The sequence below is a fragment of the Anguilla rostrata genome, chromosome 9 (genome assembly GCF_018555375.3).
Source record: "Anguilla rostrata isolate EN2019 chromosome 9, ASM1855537v3, whole genome shotgun sequence".
Classification (NCBI taxonomy): Eukaryota; Metazoa; Chordata; class Actinopteri; order Anguilliformes; family Anguillidae; genus Anguilla; species Anguilla rostrata.
The window spans coordinates 52103707-52124127 of record NC_057941.1 but is presented as its reverse complement, the minus strand read 5'-3'; the positions used below and the strand labels follow the sequence as shown (position 1 = coordinate 52124127).

Below are 20421 nucleotides of genomic sequence, written 5' to 3'. Positions count from 1 at the left end.
ACAGATGGGTCAAAACGATTCCTTACAAGTCCCGCAAATGCGACCCTCCAGTAAGCCGAGAAAGTTATCGTTAATAACGGGCGCTGATTCACCTGTATAGTTTAAAATACTTAATCATGCCCTCAGAAATGCTCATCGATTAATATAACGCCCTTGACACGCGTCACTGATAGAGGGGCGCGTTTACGTTTTGGCCAGTGATCCACATTTGGCCTATACGGAAATATCTATTTGGGTAGTAGTCCCGTTATGTACGTAGAAATGTTTATATCTGACGAGTTCAACTGGTCATTTGCTGAGCTGTGAGTGTCGTTATTTACCTGTGGGTTATACGCATGCCGCACGTGCTTGTTTGGGTGTGTGTGTGCGCACGCCTGCCAGTGCGCGCGTGTGCAGGTTGCAGCTTCTGTCGAAGCTCTGCGCGGGACCGCTGCGGTGTGCATTATTGATGAATGGTGTCTCACGGTGGAACAGCCTGTCCCGAACTAGTATCAAGGTTCTGCATAAGGTTCCCAGGTTAGACACTGCACTTAGACTTTCGTATCATTTAAAACACGTGAATTATATTTAATTGTCCAGCATCCACTGTAGTACAATATATCTCTTCTCCCGTTTACACTTAAAACGTGCCTTAAATTTAATTGTTTTATTGACGTCCGTTGTTACTTGCGTATGGTCTATAACCTCGGGGAAAGTGAGAGAATTCTCCGTCTCGAGCTTTTCACTCCTGCAGTGTTCTATTTCGGTTATTTATCAGAAACACCAGACTGAACAGAGACTCCCCGCTGCGCGTTGCTGCTCAGAAACAGCGTGAGATTTTAGCTGTAGGGCACGGAAACAGAGTGGCAATAAAGCCGGTAGACTTTCCCCACTTAATTTATCACAATAAAAAATGTATGATTTTTAGATTTTTTGTTTTGTTTCTTGTTTGGGCAGGATTGATCGCGGATGCAAAACGTTTCGATTAGGCTAAATGCTTGAGTGGATCCCAGTGACTATAGCCTACATGTGTAATTCTTTCCCACTGCCGATATTTCATTTGTTGTGAATTAAAAATGGTTTCCCTCGCAATCCTCATACACACATACACACATACATAGCCTACATACCTACACGCACGCACGCACACACACAAGCTACTGTCTGATCATTGTTCTTCATTGTACAAACTGCAGACTGTAGTGTCCTCCTCGGTGATGTTGTTGAAAAATATTAAGTATATCAGTAGTTTGAATATACTGACCAAAAAGAAAGGAAAAGGGTGAAACGCTTAGAACCGATGGGCTAGTACCACTCTCTGTCCTCATATATGTGATGAATTTATGAAACGATCGAATTTAGAGCATTGCGTGCTCTCGCGTGGTAGAGCTGTTCGCCGAAGAAAAATAACTCTCGTTCACGCTAGATCGATAAGCACGCGCGTCCAAGACAAACGGATTGATCTGGAACCAGCAGCAGCCTGATTACTTTGAGCGCGAGGGCCGTGGGATGCCCGGTTGGCGAAAGTTTCAGACTGCGTCCTGTGGCAAAACCTCACGTGCCAGAGTTCTAGTTCTAATGATTTACGCAACAAATTGAGATCATTGCGTATGGGGAAAAAATAGATTGACGCGCAATATGGATAGATTGATACCCTTTAAGATGAACAGATCCGGGAATTGACGCTCCTTGTTCTGGTAGTTTCAGGTGATGCAGTCCCTCACATACAACGACACGCATGACTACCAGACAACTCACTGCACGCCGCGTGCCAGTCTCTGGAGCCTGGTGCAGCGTTATCGATTTCTGTGGCGACCTGTGTGAATCAACTGCAGGCACAGACTTTGTCCCATTAGCGGGCAAGGACAGCGCACGTTTCCCGCATCCGGCGCGTGGAACCCTTTGTCCCCAGGGCTGGGTGGTGGGCAGGGACGAGGTTGTCAGTGACCCTGCACGCACGGAGCATGCGCGGACCGCGTTATTTCCGCGCCTGTGCCGCGCAGCCTGGCCCAAAAGGTGCGGCCGGTTAATTAGACGCCGACGGCGCACGCTGGCCTTTCCGCTGCGAGGAGTCTGTTTTATTCTTTTCGGCATCTCCACTGTTCCATTATGTGCACGTCCATGTGTGCCAATGCGCATGCACCTGTGTGAGTCTGTGCGTGTGCCTTTATCTGTGAATGTGTGTGTGTGTGTGCTCAAACATGTTTGAGTGCTTGCATGTGTGTTGCCTGTGGGCGTGCATGCAGGAGTGTATTTTCTGTGCGTGCGCCTGTGTGTGTGTGTGTGTGTGTGCAACCATGTATGCATATTTTTGTTTTGAACAGCAGCTGTTTTGCCACTGCCCTGTACTCACCCTGCACATCCCTGTCCCACATCCCTGTGGTCCATCCCTGTCTCTGGAGCTCAGGTCTGCCATCAGGTTAACCCTTTGAATGTTCTTTCTCAGTGTTCTAGAACTCCGTTGCTTTCAGTCACCAGCAGTGATTGTGACATCAGCATTAGAATGTGCCGTTGAGAACATTCCAATCGCGCGTTTGTGACCTCACACCTCACAGGGTTGAGACGGTAAAGCTGGTTTTAATCAGCCTTTGATTCCCCTGTCCCGTTTGGAGAACGGATAGCCGCTTCTACGGAACGTATGACGGATGCAAGCCCGCTGCGGCGATTTGGGCGCTTGCCGGAGCGCGAGGCGCTTCGAAAAGGCTTCGCTTGTTGGCATTCCGCGGGGCGTTCTGGGCAGCGTGTGATGATGAACTCCCGGGTTTCTCCTCCTGTTCGCTCTGACCCGACAGTCCGTCTGCCTCTCTCGAGCCCTCCCACTGCATGAGGAGTTGAAAAGGTTTTTTAGGTGAAATTGCGTTCTTCCTTTCCGTGTGTTTTTTAATGAGGAAATGACATCAGTTGTGGTATTGAGGGTTCACTGCAGAGAGTCCCATCTTACTCCTCTCCTCCAACATCTCTGTCTGTCTCTGTCTCTCCCACTTACTCTCACACATTTCTCTCTGCTCTATCTGTCTCTCAGCCTTTTTTCTCTCCATCTCTTCTCTCTTCACTCTCTCTCCTCTCTTTGTCTCTTCACTCTCTCACATCTATCTTTCTCTTTCTTTCTCTCTCTCTATTCCTTTCCTCCACCACCTCTCTCTATTTCTCCAGTAGGTTAAGAAAAGAAGCAACAGGATGAACTTTGCATCCCTGCAAACAGGAACGGCATTGCATTTCTGTAAAATGGGCATATGCATTATTGATGTTGACATAACACAATTTCATCATGTTTTTTTTGTGTGGAATAAGGGGTCAGTGGTCTGCATAGTGATTCTGTATAAGCATCTGACTCAGGCAGCGGCTGTTTTATAGGGCCACTCATTTAATTACAGTATTGACTGACATGGTCGCCGTGGAGATTTTTACCCCCCCCATGCATATTTCACTGTGGGAGCAAATGTTTGCAGGGCCTGATTGCCTGTCTCTCCCAGTTCACTGGCTGTCGTGCTGATCCACGGCAGTAACACGGCTGTAACGATGCTCACGCAGACGATAGAGAGCATTGTGGGATGGCCCTGGAGGTGTAGAACGGAGCTTGGAGATTATTCAAACAGATCTCTGTGTGTGTGTGTTTGTGTTTGTATGGCTGGTGTGTTTGCACCTGCGTATGTGTATGTGTGTGTGTGTCCTCCCTTCACCCTGTGCTCCTGCAAGACAGAGGAGTGTGTGTGATTTTGTGGGTACTCAGTGTGGAGGTGTGGTGGGGGCTGTGATATATTTCCCCAGGGAAACGAGCTTTCTCCTGAATGGTTCCTCTGGGCAGAGAGGGTTCTGAGAAGCCTTGACCTGCTATTACTGGATTAATCAGCTTTTAGAGGGAAATGGCTCTCTCTTAATGAGGGTAAAAGGACCAGGAGAGGAATCTGAGGACAGTTGCTTTTTTACTCTTTTATCCACAGTTCAGTGCTCCCAGTCATATTTATTATATATATATTTATATTTATTATTATTTTTAATGATTCATTGCCACAACATTTGATCTCAGTAGATAGTGCCTGAACTGATAACAGGAAGTGGGGCCCATCCATGCACTAGAACAGTGTTTTAACAGAATGAGCCATCCTGCAGCTTCAGGACTTCCTAATGTTGTTTACCCTTATTTTCAGTCTCAGTGTATGAGGAAATGCAATATTAATATAGGGGAATATAGATGACGGATGGTAAAGACTTGTTAATTTTTAAAGAAGGCAGTTTTACAACGGCACAAACTCTTTCCCTCCTTCCAAAGTTACTGAAGATAAAAAGTGTTGGAGCCTGTGGGTTCGAAAACTCCTGGAAATATAATAAAACTCGGAGGACCTGACAAAAGCCAGAATTACCAAATAAATATTCTGTGTTCAGTTTTTATTTCTGTGTGTGTGTGTGTGTGTGAGAGAGAGACTTCAGCAAATATAAATTTATCCCACCACCCGAAAAATATTCTGCCTTTTGCTTTCTATTTCCAAAAAAATATTGGTGAGGTAAATTCATTTTTTCAGTTTTATTCCAAATCTCAAAAAGCATAAGTTGTGAAATAAGGATATTTGTATTATAACTGTTTGTATTATGCTAGCTGTTTTTGTGTGCTGTGTGTGTGTGTGCGTTTGTCTGCGTTTGTGTGTGTGCAGGGAGTGACGAGAACAAAAAAAACTTAGATGTGCTTTAGAATTCAAGAAAAGATGTTATGTCCAGTATGCGGGGGGGTGAAAAAGAATATTTGGGTCCCTTGCACAGGCAAACAAAGCCTCAGATTTGATTTAACACTAAGTCTGCTGTGATTTTAGTAAGACTTGAGTGAGGGTTTCCTGTTCTGTCTGTCAGTCACTTAGTGTGGGCGATATTGTTGGTTACACGTAACCATAGCGATTTCCGCTCTTTTGAGGACACGTCAGCCAGACAGTGCTGGCGGCACTTCTGCTAATGGCAGCTTTGGGCTAAAACATGCTAATTATAATTTATAGGTTATTCATTGCAATATTTCATTTGATTGCTGTAAGCTTAGGCAATATCTACAAAAGTATTTCCATTCCAGTATCATAACCTGAATTTTTAAATATAAATGTGGTTTTCTCCATGTGTCAGCACCCCTCTGTGTGTGTGTGTGTGTGTGTGTGTGTTGCTTATGCAACACGCATTTGAAATGCATTATTTCCCGAGTAGCCAGTCAGTGTAAAGGGGTGCAGTGGTTTGCTCTGCAGTTTGTGTGAGTGTGTTGCTCTCTCTCATCCAGCAGTGCCGCATTTGTCAGGCCGATGGAAGAGCTTGTCTCTCTTCTCTCTGTAGTTTTCCGTAGTGCTGAGGTTTTGGGTCCTAAGCCCACAGGTGCGCTGCAGGCAGGTGAGCGCCTGATCTCACCTCTGCAGCGCACGCAGCGGGTCGCTGGGTCTGTTTGGACCCAGACGGAAATTAAAGAATGAAGGACGACTCTCAGACAGAACAGGGTGTTCCAGCTCTGAGAGTCAGGGGGAAAAAGTCATTTTGTGGCCTAGGAGTTTTTCTCACTGTTTCCATAGTGTTAGTGTGTTAGAGTGTGCGTGTGCGTGTGTGCGTGTGCGTGTGCGTGTGTGTGTGCGTGTTTGAGCACATTTGTGACATCTCTGTCTTCAGTTGGTGTTTTGAACTGAACGGAATTCCGCGTTTTCCCCGTGTCCAGTGGCGGTAAAGATGGCGGATCTCTCTCTCTCCTCTGGTGGCGGTGGAGCTCTCTGGAAGCCCCATGAGGCCGCTGGTCCCGCTGGTCCCCCAGGAGCACAGCTTAAAAAAGCTGGGCTGCCCGTCCTGTGCCCTCTCTCATTAGGACTAAAGACCGAAGAGAACTTTCGGCGCGGACCAATTAGCGAAGCGATCGATAAAGTCCTCTAATGCCAGACCTGCTATTGATCCCGACCGCGGACAGTTTATGCCCCCCCCCCCCCCCCCCAAATCTCCTGAGGTCCCCTGTAGGTGGGTAGGGGGGGCATTAATGCCAGCTCAGACCGCTCACGCAGAAAGCTTGTTCTAAACCTGTGGGCCAGTTTTTACGAGATGCTGGAAAACAATGTTTTTCGCAACAGGAGCAGCACCAATGAGAAATCTTAAGGAAATTCACGTTTTACGCAAACTTCCGCCACATCAGAAACTGTTCAATTACTGCCACTGCATTCTGGAAAAATGCCTGCATCCAGGGTGAAATATGATTGGAAAGCAAGTTTACGACATGTGTTCAAGAATATATGAATAATATTAGATGCTTTACTGCATATGAAATGCAGCATATGAATAGGCGATGCATACATTCATATTTTTAATAAATCAGTTGTCTGTATATATAATTTTTTTTTTTGTTTCTCAGATGATGATGTTGCCTGCTGAAGTTTTACTGATCGCCTGTGTAATGATGTCCAGTCCAGGTGGACTCAGGTGTGTTGAGGTTCAGATGGAGGTTGAGGATGTAGAAGGGTGGGTGTGGGGATGGAGGGTTGGCACAGTGGAGGCCGACCTGTTTTTTTGGGGAATGTCTTGCCAGCCCTCTTCTCTTAATTACTTTAATTGGCCCCCCGTGTTTGTTCCATCTGACATTTGGATAAAGCGAGCAGCTGAGGGCTGTACATCAGAGGTGGGCAGCGTGGGCTTGTATCTGTGTCAGGGTGTTCATTGCCAGCTCCTGGCCTTAATTACTTAATTAGCCCCTGACATTTACTCAGCTGACATTTTTTTTTTTAAGCGACATTTCTTCATAAGCGCATGAATGAGAGCCAAACCCTGCTCTTGTGTCCCCTCATGCAGCCTTTTAATCTGCTCTAATCTACGAACGAGCCAGTGTTGTACATGTATGCTTGGTGAAAATGCACCCCCCCCCCCCCTTCCCTCCACCTTCCCCTCGTTGCCCTGGAGACCCGCAGTGTCTCCTGCAGTCCTCGGCCCTGGTCCTGGAGGGCTGCAGGCTCTGCTGGTTCTCAGTGTCACTCAGCTCTTAATTGATTGGTTGAATCGGTTGATCACCGCGGTAACTCACCTCTCCAGGAAGTGTCTCCTGGACCAGGCCTGGGGGCCTGCGAATACTAAATGAAGATTTGGTCGAACCCGGGCTTCCCTGGGATAGGTAGATGGACAGCTCAGCTGTGTTTACATCAGCGGCTGTGGACCTTCTTACACTGATGAAGTTAGGGAGGAGTAAAGCCCCCCCCCACAGGCCTGAGCCATTTAATCTGTACTGCCACTTTCTGTTGGCTTTATTTAACAGGAAGTGACATCACTCACAGCACTGAGAGGGACAAGGCGTCTCCCCCTCTTACTCATCTCTTTCCTGTATCTTTTTCATCTCCCCATTTTTCACAATTCAGTCTCACCCCTGTCTCTCTTTTTCTTTCTCTCCTCATCTTTCTCTCTCGCACCCCCCGTGCTGCAGAAGGAAAGCGCACAGCTCTGGCGGGAGGTGTGTTGTCCTGCAGGGCCGGTTTGTCCTTGTTTTATTACTCTTTTATATCCCAGTCAGTCAGTCCGCTTCACTGCAGAACTCCTGTCCCTTCAGCAAAGAGCCACATGAAACTGACACATAAAAAAAATGCAGCTAAAAGGGAACAGTTCTCTGCCCTTCCTTCTTCCTCGTGAAACTAGTTTTGGGCCCGGAGAATGAGAGATGAAAAGGAGATGGAGAGGTTAAGGATAAAGGAGGGATGGCTGTTGAAGGTGGGTACTGTGAGACTCCAAATGTAGGATTTCCCCAGGCACCCTAACCCCCTTCCCCCCAAGCCCTTTATTTAAGATGCTGTATATCCCGGGTATCAAACCCTAGACCTCGACAGCTGCAGCTCCTGCTGATTTTTTGTGTGATTTCCTTTCGATCAGCAGCCAATGGAGCAGATTTATCTGTAATCCATTCTGGCCTGTGAAGTACTCTGCTGTAGCGTTATGACCTGAGTTTTTGACTTTGGTCACAACTCCAGAGCTCTCGACCGTCCTTGCACCTTGATGACTAGGCTGGCTTTTCCCATGACTTTAAACTACAATATATTGCTGTGTGTGTGTGTGGAAAATATAATGTTCAACAAATTTTAGAGCAATGCATTTTATTGACTGTCTCCATAGTGGGCTGCAGTATGTAGCGGCAGCGCTAGCTGTAGCATACGCAGTGAGGCAGTGGGCTATGTAGCATCAGTGCTAACGGCAGCGGACGCAGTGATTAAACAGTCTCTTTTGAATGCGTTCGGCACTCTGGGGTTCAGGCGGACGGGTGAGGACAGCCAATGAGATGCTTCCGGGATCGGGCGATGGCAGCCCAGATTGCATTTGAATCAGAGTCACCGACGTGAGAGCTGTATAAATAACAACCGCGTTTGAGAAAGGTCACACAACTCTGCCGGGTGAAGGGAAAGGAGCGGGGAGAGACTTGCTAATTGTTTATCTTAATATTTAATTGAGTTTTCATGGCCTTGAATAACTGCATAAAATATCATATAATTTATGGGCTTGTGCAGAAGGGCTGTCACCCAGAGGAAAGAATATCAGTGTGTTGGTCGTAAAAACTAGTCATCAAATTAATAGGTGGATGAATAAGCGATCTTCGAACCCATTCATTAAATATTAATATTAGTACTCGAGTGCTAGCTGTGGGTCTGCTTCTCACTGCTTCTCTCTCCCTGTCCTTGACCATGTTAACAGGTCATTTAATGCCGTCCGGAGAACGTAACTGATTTGGGTGAAGTGCTTTTCTCTCAAAGCACTCCGTGCTACTGACCCAAAACAGCAGCGCTGAATGCTTTTGGATAGTTAAGTCGTTTACTTGGCTGTTTTTCTTAACTTTACATGAGGTGGCAAATCCAGGTGCAGAAAGTAAAAAGTCCTCCCCAGTATTTTTTTCCAGCCACCTAGATTTGCTAATTTGCTGAATTCTTAAGCCCGGAGGTAGAACTAATTAGTGAACTCAGCTGGCTGAGTTCACAGGTGGAAGAAACACACGGCAGGATGTTTACTTTTTGGACCCCCTGGACTTTACACCTCTGGCTGCCATTCTCACTGAGTCAGATGGATTGTGGGAAGTCAGGCTCTGTCATCATCGTCATGACCACCGTTTCTGTTTAGCGGCCTGCTAACGGTGACTGTGAAAGGATGCTTCGCTTGCAGGTGGTGCTGTAAACAGGTGTTCCCACTGTGGAGATCTCTGTTTACAGTGCAGACAGTGTGCTGCACGTTTTACTCCCCTGTGTCCACCGGCGTCTGACTAATAAGCACAATGTCTGAGTAAATTCTCTTTCAGGGGCTGGTGTTAGGGCTGCCAGATGCCAGTTTTGGTTCTGAATGTTTTCAGATTATTTGTAGAGGTCCGGTCTGTTGTCGTGACCAGACAATATAAATGTCCGGTCTGAATAAATGACTAGAATTTGGGCCGGTAGTTTGTGATGAATTTATTTCACCTGCACCGTTGCTACGCTCTGGAGCTGGTCTGGTTTGTGCAGCGCACCTGTTGATGGAGAGTGTTATTATAGCAGGTTACACGTTGTGAGGGGTGTAGTACGGGGGCGGTGCTCTGCGTGGAAGCCTGGCAGAGGGACAGAATGCTGATTGGCTGCGCCAGCCTTATGCCCGTCTGCTGCAGGAGAGAAGGAAGGGAGTGGGTAGGGAAAGAGGGAGAGGGAGAACGTGCCATGGTTAGGAGAGGTATAGAGGGATGTGAATAGATGGGGACTGAAGGAGAGAGAGAGAGAGTGGGACAGAGAGATGGAGGGAGAGAGGGAGGGTCAGAGAGAGAGGGAGAGGCAGACAGGGAAAAAGGCTGAGAAAGAGAGAGAGAGAAAGATGGTAAAGAGAGAGAGGCAGAGCGAGTGAGGGAGAGTGAAAGAAAGAGAGAAATAGGGAAAGACAGTAGAGAGAGAGAGACAGTGAGTGAGGGAGAGTGAAAGAGAGAGAGAGGCAGAGAGCCTGAGGGAGAGGATTCTGGGCTCTAATTAAAGTGTTCTAACAGGGGGATGAACAGGTTGTTCCACAGATGGCTGGTCTGGTGGCTTCCAGCCCACAGACAGACACTGTCCCTGCCAGGCCAGCAGGGGGCGCTCTGCTCAGCCGAGCTATCCTCCCTCATCCTCATTACTGCTCTAAAACCATCTATCATATGAGGAGCTGGAAAATTCAACTGTGCTGTGACTGAGGAGGCTCAGTTCCGTGTGTGTGTGTGTGTGTGTGTGTGTGTGTGTGTCTGTCTGTCTGTGTGTGTGAATGTGTGTGTGTGTGTGTGTATTGGATCTCAGAGAAACAGGGTGAAACTCTCACATAAACATCCTCACAAGTTCTCTCCTCACTGTAATCCATGGTCCTCAGTTTTACTGTGAAAGCTGCTCACTTACTCCAGGGTTGGATATTTTTAACATGCTGACCTGTCTGTCTGTCTGTCTGTCTGTCTGTCTGTCTGTCTGTCTCAGGCTGAGCAGGACCCGCGCAGAGCGTGATGCCAGGACTGTGATCGCCATGCGGGTCACGTGGTCGAATGTCGCCCCCTTCATCATCATCGTCATCATCATCGCCGTCAGCTCAGAGCTGCTGGAAGAAGCCCTCAATCAGGGTAAGAGCTGAGCGTCCGTCCGTCCGTCCGTCCGTCCGTCCGTTTGCCCTCCTCGTCCTCCTGTTGAGCAGCAAGTGAATGACAGCTGGCGTCTGACTTTGGGGGGGTGTAGCGTTTCACCTTTTAATACACAGTACCCCCGATTTTAGGGCAACAAAAATTTTGTAAATATACAGGACATTTTTTAGGCTGCATAGCACTGTGTGAAAGCGCTGCGTTGGTGTGATTTTGTTGTGAAGTTGTGCGTCCTGAGAAATACTTTCTTGCGGGGGAAGCGGCCCTAAATCCCGCCCGCGGCGCGGACGGGTTTACGACGCTGATGAAGAGCTCCCTAGCGCTGAAGAACGAGGCCCCTCCTCGCTCCTTCATCACAGCCCACATCCATAACCTCTCTTCAGAGGTTTTTTTTTTTTTTTTTTTGAAAAAGTCTCGATGTTGTTCTCCCGCGAGCTCGGTCTCAGTTGTAACGGGGAACGAAGCGGACGGAATGAAGTGTCGCACGGGCTCACCTCCAAACGCCAAGCTGTCCGGAGTCGTCCGGCGGTCCGTTCAGAGCTGAAGGAAGCGTCTCGGGCTGAGTGGGAATCTAATTCTCTTTGGCTCGCGTAGCAAGCCAGGGAAATAATGAACCGCAGTAATGCACTCACGAGGGGGACGGTACCTTGGGGCGTTTGGTGCTTTCCCTCTGTGCTTCCTGATGCATCATGGGATATCCTGACCTCCACTGCTCCCCCCATCGTGGCAGAACTTCCCCCCATCTTTGCAGTTTGCCCGGTCGGCAGCACCACAGGCACGGATACACTGTGATTGTGCTTCTCAAACCTCCACAAATGTGCGGTCTTCCCTTGTGTTTCTTTTAAGGTGAGGCTAGCTGATGGCTTCACGCTTCGCCGAAGGTAATTACAGGAGGTGAAAATGTTCTGTGATAATATCGTCATGACAACCGAGCTAGCGATGAGGTCGAAGTTCAATACAATTGAAGTCTCAGCAATGTGAACAATGATGATGACTAATCATCGGTTGCTCTGGTATGAACTGAAAATGATAATCGCCGGTGGCAACGATCTTGCATCGCCTAACTGGCCTTTAGAACGTTCGGTTAACAACATTCTAGTCACATATTTGTGATCTTGAACTTTAAAGGGTTAATTTGGATTACAACTAAATGCAACCAAAGCATTTTGTCTTCACTCCCCATTTAGCCAACGTTAATTCTGGTGATCACCAAGCTCACCAAACTAAGTAGACAAAAAACTAGCAATTACATTTAATTATGAGTAAAAATTAAGGACCGTTGTTGGTTGAATTCAGGCCTTGCTCTGAAATGCACAGATATCCTGTGGCCTTTCTGAAGAAAAGCTTGTTTTATTTTCATCTTCTCAATTTTGAAAAAGTCTTTATCAGATCCCTGGTTTGATCTCTCTTATCTCCAGAAAACAGCTTGCAGTCCCATTTTTATCTTTAAAAAAAAAATCAATTTGAAAATTCACTCAGCTGTGTCACCTGTCAATGTATCTTAACTCAACCAACTAATAAAGTTGGTTCCAAACTCAATGTCACAAATCCATAAGGTCATGCTGGAAAATTGAAAAATAAGATATATATATATATTTTTTTTTTGTTCATGAGAATTTATTTTTATTTTTTTTGAAGAGCACTTTTGCGAGCTTCCTTCGGAGTACATCCTGCTCTTACCTGTGCTTTGGTGTGTGCAGGTGATCATGCATTCCTCTGTCAGAACCTTTTGAAAGAATTCTAAAGGAATTCTCTATGGTCGCAGCACAGATTCTTTATCCTCCACAGATGCTGAACTCCTTATTCAAAGCATTGAGAGTTCTTCAAACCGACTGTTGAAGCGTGAACATTCTGAATTTACACATCTTCTAACAAGTTCTCTAAGGGGTGTGGCCAAGTACGGGCGTGTGGCGATGGATGGTCCATACTGTAGAGCTGAGAGGACAGACGCAATGCAGGAGCTGAGTATCTGGTGTTTTTATAGAATCTGTGGTCTCTTGCTGTGTCTGAACAGCACACTGCCGGCTGAAGGACCCCCGAGGACGGGCGGCCACACCGTGCCTGATTGTAATTCCACACAGCTTCACACCGTGGAAGACTTGATTCACACGCTTCTCTCTGTCTTGTCTGACAACATGCGAGTAGCTGGCACTAGATTTCACGGGAGAGTAAAAAACCGTTTACATGGTTTGTTTTGATCATTTTGTTTGTAGCACTGAAGTGGATCCGGCATTTATCTGTTTGTGTGTGTGTTTATATAAGGGGGGTGAATGGCAGAATCATTCTATCAATATCCTGTGCCAATGTCTGTGTGTGTGTGTGTGTGGGTGTGTGTTTTGTGTGTGAGTGTGTATGTATGTGTGTGCGTTTGTATGTGTGTGTGTGTGTGCGTGCCTGTGTGTGCGTTTGTATGTGTGTGTGTGTGTGTGTGTGTGTGTGCCTGTGTGTGCGTGTGTGTGTGTGTGTGGACCTGCATGTGGGGGGGGGGGGGTGGAATCGCTCTGTGCCCCCTGCCCCACTCTGATCTTGGCTTCGGCACGTTTCCTCCATCTGATTGGCTGTTGCCATCAGTCAACCTGTGTTCCAGTCATCCAGTCACCTTGTGGGGGGGGGGGGGGGGGCAGGAGAATGACAGAGAGGATAAAAGAGAAGAATGAGTCCATGTAGTCAGCATGCCCCACCCCCTGCCACCCCCGCCAACCCCTCCACCGACTCCCCCAACCCCCTCACATCTTAACTTGCTGACTCACTCAATATGGAGGCATTGACCTCTAGTGTAGGCTGTCTCTTATGGGAGTTATAGTTCTGATAATTGCTGTGCGTTCGGTATTTAAGAGCTTTTAAATGGGCTGTACAGACCCTGTAATACGTCCTGGGATCTTGTGTGTGAAGTCCCCAGGTAGAACAGAACAGTCACCTGCCTGAGACTGAGAATAACCCCCCCAGTCCCAATCCACCTCTAATCACCCCCCCCCCCATTGTTTTTGAGTTAAATTTAATTACATGTGTAAACTGATGTAAGGGCCAATCACAATCGAGGATAGGCATTGAATCCTGAGAGACGGTGAACAGACAACTCCATCGTCACTGTCCCTACAAGAGTGTGGACTTGCAGTCCGTATGGTTACTGTTCTTTATTACTGTTTAATTTTATTTAACCCCCCCCCCCCCACCCCAGCCTGTTATTATTACAGCTCAAAGCATCCCATTATCTGCATAATTATTGTTCGTTTGGTTTTTGCTGTTGATTATTGTTATTCTGCAGTCTTTGTGAACGGTGTGCTTTTATGGCTTTGGTAATACCGCACTGATGTGTGGTTATGCCAATAAAACCAATTAGAGAGGGAGACTGATGGGACACGAGCGATAAAGACACAGGAAAGAGATGAGAACAGAGGGAGAGTGAAAAAGAGAAAACTCAGAGAGAGATGAGAGCTAAAGTTATGATTTCCCCCCCAAAAAACACACAGATCATTACAGAAGATATGAGACACTGTTCATGTCACCGCTTCCTCCCCAATGCACACACAGACACACACACACGCACACACACACACACACACAGACAGGCATGCATGCATGCACACACACATAAACACACGCGCGCACACACACACACACACACAGACAGGCACGCGCACGCATGCATGCACACACACATAAACACACACACACACACGCGTGCATAAACACACACATAAACACGCACACACACACATGCGGGCCCACACACACACATAAACACACGCGCGTGCACACACACACATAAACACACACACACACACGCACACACACACACGTGCGCGCGCACCCGCACACACACATGCGAGGGGGGGTTGGGTATTATACATTCATCACCGCGGGTGACGCAGGGAGCGAGACTCATCAAAGTCACCTCACGTTCTCTCCTTTTACAGAAGACAAACTGTTTGGTTAGAGAGAATGAAAGAGGGAGAGCAGAAAAACTGAAAAAGAATGAGAGATTGAGAGTGAGAGAGAGAAATTATGTGTTTAAACAGTTAAAGCTTGTTGTATCTTTAAGGTTTTGTGTGTAGAGGGTTTTAATATATTAAAATATATGATGGAAAAAAAAATAATATATTGCAAAGATCAGAATTACATAATATTGCATGACACATCTATTGATAAGTCATGCAAATATATTTTCCGAGCACCGAGGAAGGAAGTGAGTGAGGAAGAGACAGAAAACTACAGGAAGTAAGGAAGTAAGAAATGGAGTGTGGTATGGAGGAGAGAGAACAAGATTGCAGTGAGAGTAGTACTGAGAATTGTGCTAGGTGAGAAAAACAGGAAAGAGGCGATAGGGTGAAAATGCCTCAGGATCTGAGAAATAGAGAAAGAGAGATCAACAGCGTGAGGGAGAGTTAGAGTGTGGCAGATGGGAAGGAACCAGGCTCAAGGGGGAAACCCATCCTCCTCTGGTCGGCTCAGGGTGTTGATGATGGGAGGGGTCGAGTGTTGGTGGTGGTGGGGAGCAGCAGGTGGCGACGGAAGTGGGCAGGGTGGGAGAGAGAGAGTGAGGGAATTGAGAGAGCGGGAGAGCGAGAGAGGCAGAATGATTCTGTTCCTGTCTTGCTCTGTGGCTCAGATGCTGAGGAGTTGTGGGTAAAAACTCTGTCAGCTCAGCCTGGCGATGGGTTAATGCAGCATTGAGCTGGCATCCCCATGTGAGAAATGCTCATTTGTCCTTTTATTCACTTAAATGGCACACAGACGCTGTTTAAACCAGCTCGTAAACACCTGTATGTGACCCCAGACCTGTCCGTATGGTCTGCAGTGCATCCACACGTCTGCCATCGCAGGCTGTGAGTGACCTGGGGAGTAAAGCTCAGTGGGCTCTGAGAAGTCTGTCCGTCATTTTCAGAGATTGTTTCCGAATACTGTTGCTTTGAGGCCGTTTTGTAAAAACGTACTGCATAATTTATGGGGATCGTTACGATGCTTTGCAGTATTAATGTGCTGCGATGGCTGGTAGTGACAAGTGTTTTAATTCTTAAGGCAGTTCTGTAGGTTGTCTGATGTATAGTGAAAGTGAGGTCTTTCATTTCTATTGCGGGTAACATTTGTCATCATCCACTCTTAAATGCGGACCACAAATTGCATTTGTGTCTGGTCAACAGAATCCAAATCCGTGGAGATTTAAAGAGCCTGTAGTCTACAAAGCAAGGAATCAACGGAGGCTGATTGATTTATTGATGTCCCCCCCCCCCCGCCATTTTTTGTTAATGAAAGCACAACAGATCATATGTACTCAAAGGGATTAGGTGGTGGTATAATGACTTTGGAAAGGGATTTGTGATTTACCGTTGGGGCGCCGTCTGAGAACGGGACGGCACTACCGTTCCTGAGATCTGAGACTGCAACATTTGCGCTCGAAGAACAGTGTAGCCCCCGCAGATAGCTACGCGCGTTTTAATTGGACGGATGCAATTGTTCTATTCCCCGCGCAAGTTATTTTTCATTGCATTTTCGAGACTAAAACGCATTAAATAAGAAAACAGCGCGTGCGGCGAATGGCGTCACAGCCGGGCGAATCTGAGCGATGGGCGACGTAGCTGTGTGTCCAGTTCATTATTCTCGTGTTGTGTGCGGGAAAACAATTCACCATTCAGGCACACACAAAAATTAATTAAAAAAAAAAATCCACAGAAATTAGGAATTTGTACAATTGCCCAGGGCGCGGACACAATGCCACTAACAAGCTGGAGAAATGAGCACGCGGGGTGCCGGTTTGTGTAAGCCGCTGACTGAAACCGCCAATTAGTCCAGTCCCAGCACGGATTCAGCAGGCGTGTGAAACATCTCTGATTAGTTTTCTTCTTGATCGGGTCGGCGTGGTGCGTTCATTTTTGATCTGTTACCTGGCGTACCCTCGTCCGTTTGGCTATTTTTCTCTGCGGGAATAATTATCGAGCAGGAGACCTAAAACCAGGTATTAAAAAGTACCGATGAAAGAGTTTTTCGGAAGTGCGAACTGATGAACTCCGTGTGCGCACGCATACCCCTCGTTAAAAGAGAAGCCTGAAGCTTTTGAAGACACGCCCGCGTTGCTAAGGTGCGGAGAGCCTCCGCCGGGAACCGTGTTTTCGATGCACGAGCGCAGAGGTGAAGGAAGGGAGGAGTGGCGCGGCGTCCCAATGACAGAAGTGCCTGCGGGCAGTCGCCTTCTAAATTCGGCTGTGATAGATGGTTGAGCCGCCTCCTGGTGATTTGTTAACTTTTATCAGTGTTAATGTGCGGGGACGGCCTCGACGAAGGTCGGCATTTTATTTCTGGTTGCACGGGGAATAGAGAGAAAGAGAGAGAGCGCCCGCATTTGTGTGTAATAGCGGGAAAAATTACAATACTGTCCTTGTGTCTTTAAGCATAATCACGGGCATTTTTTTGTTCAATTCAAGCGAAGCATATTTTTAAAGTACTTTTTTCCCCTCTTGATGTTTTTCAGATGTTTTGAAAATCGATTCATTTGTACGTTTTCTTGGCCCGAGGGGTTGTGCCGAAGCATTATTTGAAGTAACGATTTCCCGTATAACATTTCGCGAGCGTTTCTGTTGAGGGGAATTGCTTGGAGGCATTGAATAGTGTAACTAAAACGGATGAGCGCGACTGCGCGAGCGGGCTGCCTCTGGGACATAGTTTTCTGAAACACGGCCTTGTTCCTCGCGTTGCCTGCTCGACCGTTACTCCGTCTTCAGTAAAATGAGTCGGTTAATGTCATCCGACTGAATTAGATTCTCACTTGAGCAACCGCGTGGCTCAATATAAAAATGTTGCCCGTCGATAAAAAAGATGGATTTTCGCAATTGTACACCTAATGAGACAGGTAGCGCACATTTATTGAATTCCGAGATCATCGCTAATACAAATGCGGACAACTCGTGATGCCTACCAACGATCTAAAAGGCCAACATAGCGTAACTCATACGGGGTTTTGGAGTAATGACGTCCCCTGCACTCCACGGGAAGCGGAAGCCGCAAAGCCACGGCGCCGTGATCAAGCCGCGGAGCTGTCTTTGGTGCTGAAATGCCGGACGCGTCAGATTCAATGCGCGAAAGGAGATGTGCGCGTGTGTCCACGCGTCTGGGTGTGTGTGCGCGCGCTTGCGCCCATCTGTGCCTTCGCTCTCAGGGTGTTGACAGCGCTCTGGATTAAGAGTGTTTGAGTGACGGAAAATAGATCTAAGGTTGACGAGTTCAGATAACTTGGCCTTCAAATATGGATATAGGCTTACCTTCTCCAAGGATGAGCATGTGGCCAGAAAATTCCAGAGAGAAGACAGTGAAGGGAGTAACGCAAACAGATGAGGCTGCTTTACACTGTTTTGCACACACACGCGCAAATGCGCACATGTTCACTTGCGCGCACATACAAACACACATGGGTACGCGTACACTCATGCACACACACACTTACGCACACACACAGACACACACATGCACACACACACAGAGGTCTGAGGCGGTACCCAAGCGAGGGAGGGGGAGAGGAAGAGCGAAAGAGAGATTGAGTACCTGAGAGAGAGAGATGGAGCCAGACTCTACCTTTCATTGCTGAAATGTCTTTTATGAGATTAACTGTCATCTCTTCAGCTCTTGAGCACCTCTTAGACAGGCTCTGAATGATCAGCTAGTTTGGGCAACTGTGCGCACACACTCTCACTCTCTCTCTCTCTTTCTGTCTGTCCATTTCTCTGTCTGTCTCTCACACTCTGTTTGTACCTCTCTCTCTCTCCCTCCCTCTTTCTCTGTCTCCGAGCGTCCCTCTTTCACTCTCTCTCCATTCTTTTTTCTCTTCCCCCTTCTCTCCCTGTGTGTGTGTGTATTTGTGCGTGTGCTTGTGTATGTGTGTGCGTGTGCTTGTGTGTGTTAGACGAACCCCAGCTGCACGCGCTGTTGGTTACTTTGCAGTCCAACCCGTGTAAAAGGGTTGAACACGTGCCAACAGGGGAGGCTTCCCATGTCGGGCAATTTGTGAACAGCTTTCCTACATTTCCCAGAGGGCTTTAGGGGGGGATGTGGGGGTGGGAAAGCCCTCCCCTCGGAATGGGATGCTGTGGCTGATCACTGATGGGTTCCGCATTATTTTCCCCTCTCTCTTCTCTGTGCGTGTACCGGGACCGTCAGGAGAGAGTCACCATCTGTACTCTCTGTGTTACCCATCATCCCCTGTTATCATGGCACTGTGCACACCCCCCCTTAATGAAAATAAAACTCATCAGACTGATTTGTAAATATCCCATGCCCCCCCTTACCCACACGCTTTTTTAAGTACAGCCCTGTCTGGTCCGTGCCACAGACGACAGCTAGAGAATGTGTGTGAAATTCTAAAGGACGTGTAATTTACAGGGAATTTGCAACAGCTGGTGTTATTCCCCTGTTTCTGATTAAAGGGATTAGAAATTTTAAATTTAAGAGTGAATTTGCATAGAGCTCTGGAGGGGGGCTCTGTGGGGGTGGGGGGGGGTGGGGGCTGATTGCAGCTGCCAAAGTGGTTTACTGACACTCTACCTGTATCTAATCCACTCTACCTGTAATCCTCTCTACCTGTATCTAATCCACTCTACTTGTATCTGCTTCACTGTACCTGTAATCCTCTCTACTTGTATCTAATCCACTCTACCTGTCTCTTTTTTCACTTTACTTTCCTGCTTGGTTCTATGTTTCTACCTGTCCCTCCTCTGCTCTACCTGTTGCTCCTGTGCGCTCTACCTGCCCAAACAGGTGTGCCGCTCTACCTGTGTGCACACCTGACCTCCATCTGTCTGCATGGCTCCACTCCAACTCCGCCCTCAGACCAGGGCTCGGGTGCTTTTCACCGTGGGAGCAGAAAAAGTAATGTACAACTGACAGTCAATAAACATATAATAAGCGTAATAACATGATAACATTATGACATGTAATACAGATTTAATAAATGTGTAATAAAGGTGTCAGGCCTGAGTGGAACACATAGGGCCTCTCTTTCTGGAGTGAAAGTGGGAGGGGCATAACTATGCCAGGCTGTGGGAGGGGCATAACTATGCCAGGCGGTGGGAGGGGTGTGGCTATGATGGACTGTGGAAAGCGTGTAGCCATGACAGACTTTGTGAAAATGAGAGCTGGTCCTGGCTCTGTTACAGTGCTCTGAAAGGGTAGAGATTAAACACACATACACACACACACACACACACACACACACATACTCAGACACGGACACACACACACACACACACACAGTGTTCCTGTGTGACCAGCTTCACCAGTCAGAAAAGAACACAGTGTTTTTGTTGAAGAACATGGTAATTAGTCCCACAGAAATGCAGCTGTCTCAGGAGCACCAAAGCTGCAATGCTACTCAGCTCAAACTGCCAACTGCAATTTGAGGCTGCAGCCCCCTCTGGTGGTGTCTTAGAGAACTTCTTCTTCTGGTCACATTGCGGCCAGAGACCTTAAAAAGGAACCAATTGGACCCTACTGCTTTTTGGAGTGTTTTAACACTGTAGTGCTTACTTTAAGTCAATAAAGTGTCCACTCACCTTGTTTCCCAGGGCTAATTGAAAAAAAAAAAAAAACACAAGAATCTGCGAAGTCCTTCAGCAATCCAGGACTAGAGTTTGAGATTCTGAATCTCCAGATTAAGTTTTATTATAGTCTTATAAATCCAAGGCTAGTCTGAGAACATAAGTATACTTTAGTCAATCTTTATTTAGCCTTTATTCGCATGGCTGTTACAGGCAGTCAGCTTGTAGCTCCTGGTTAGAGCCAGCAGGGGGCTCCCTTTGCTGGTCCTAGAGGAGATCATTGTCAGATTCCATCTTGAACTCACAGGCAGTATGTCAGCTCAGGATCAACATGTGTGCATTTGTGTGATT

The 20421-nt window shown here is 47.2% G+C and overlaps 1 protein-coding gene across 2 annotated transcripts in view; it reads left to right on the top strand.

Annotated features, from left to right (window-relative positions):
• LOC135264130 (roundabout homolog 1-like) overlaps nt 1-20421 on the top strand; it is a 141554-nt gene that overhangs the window by 981 nt on the left and 120152 nt on the right. For both annotated transcript variants that reach the window (XM_064352819.1, XM_064352820.1), the window contains exon 2: nt 10395-10534. In XM_064352819.1, the coding sequence (XP_064208889.1) occupies nt 10395-10534 (140 nt within the window). The remainder of the gene's footprint in view (nt 1-10394; nt 10535-20421) is intronic.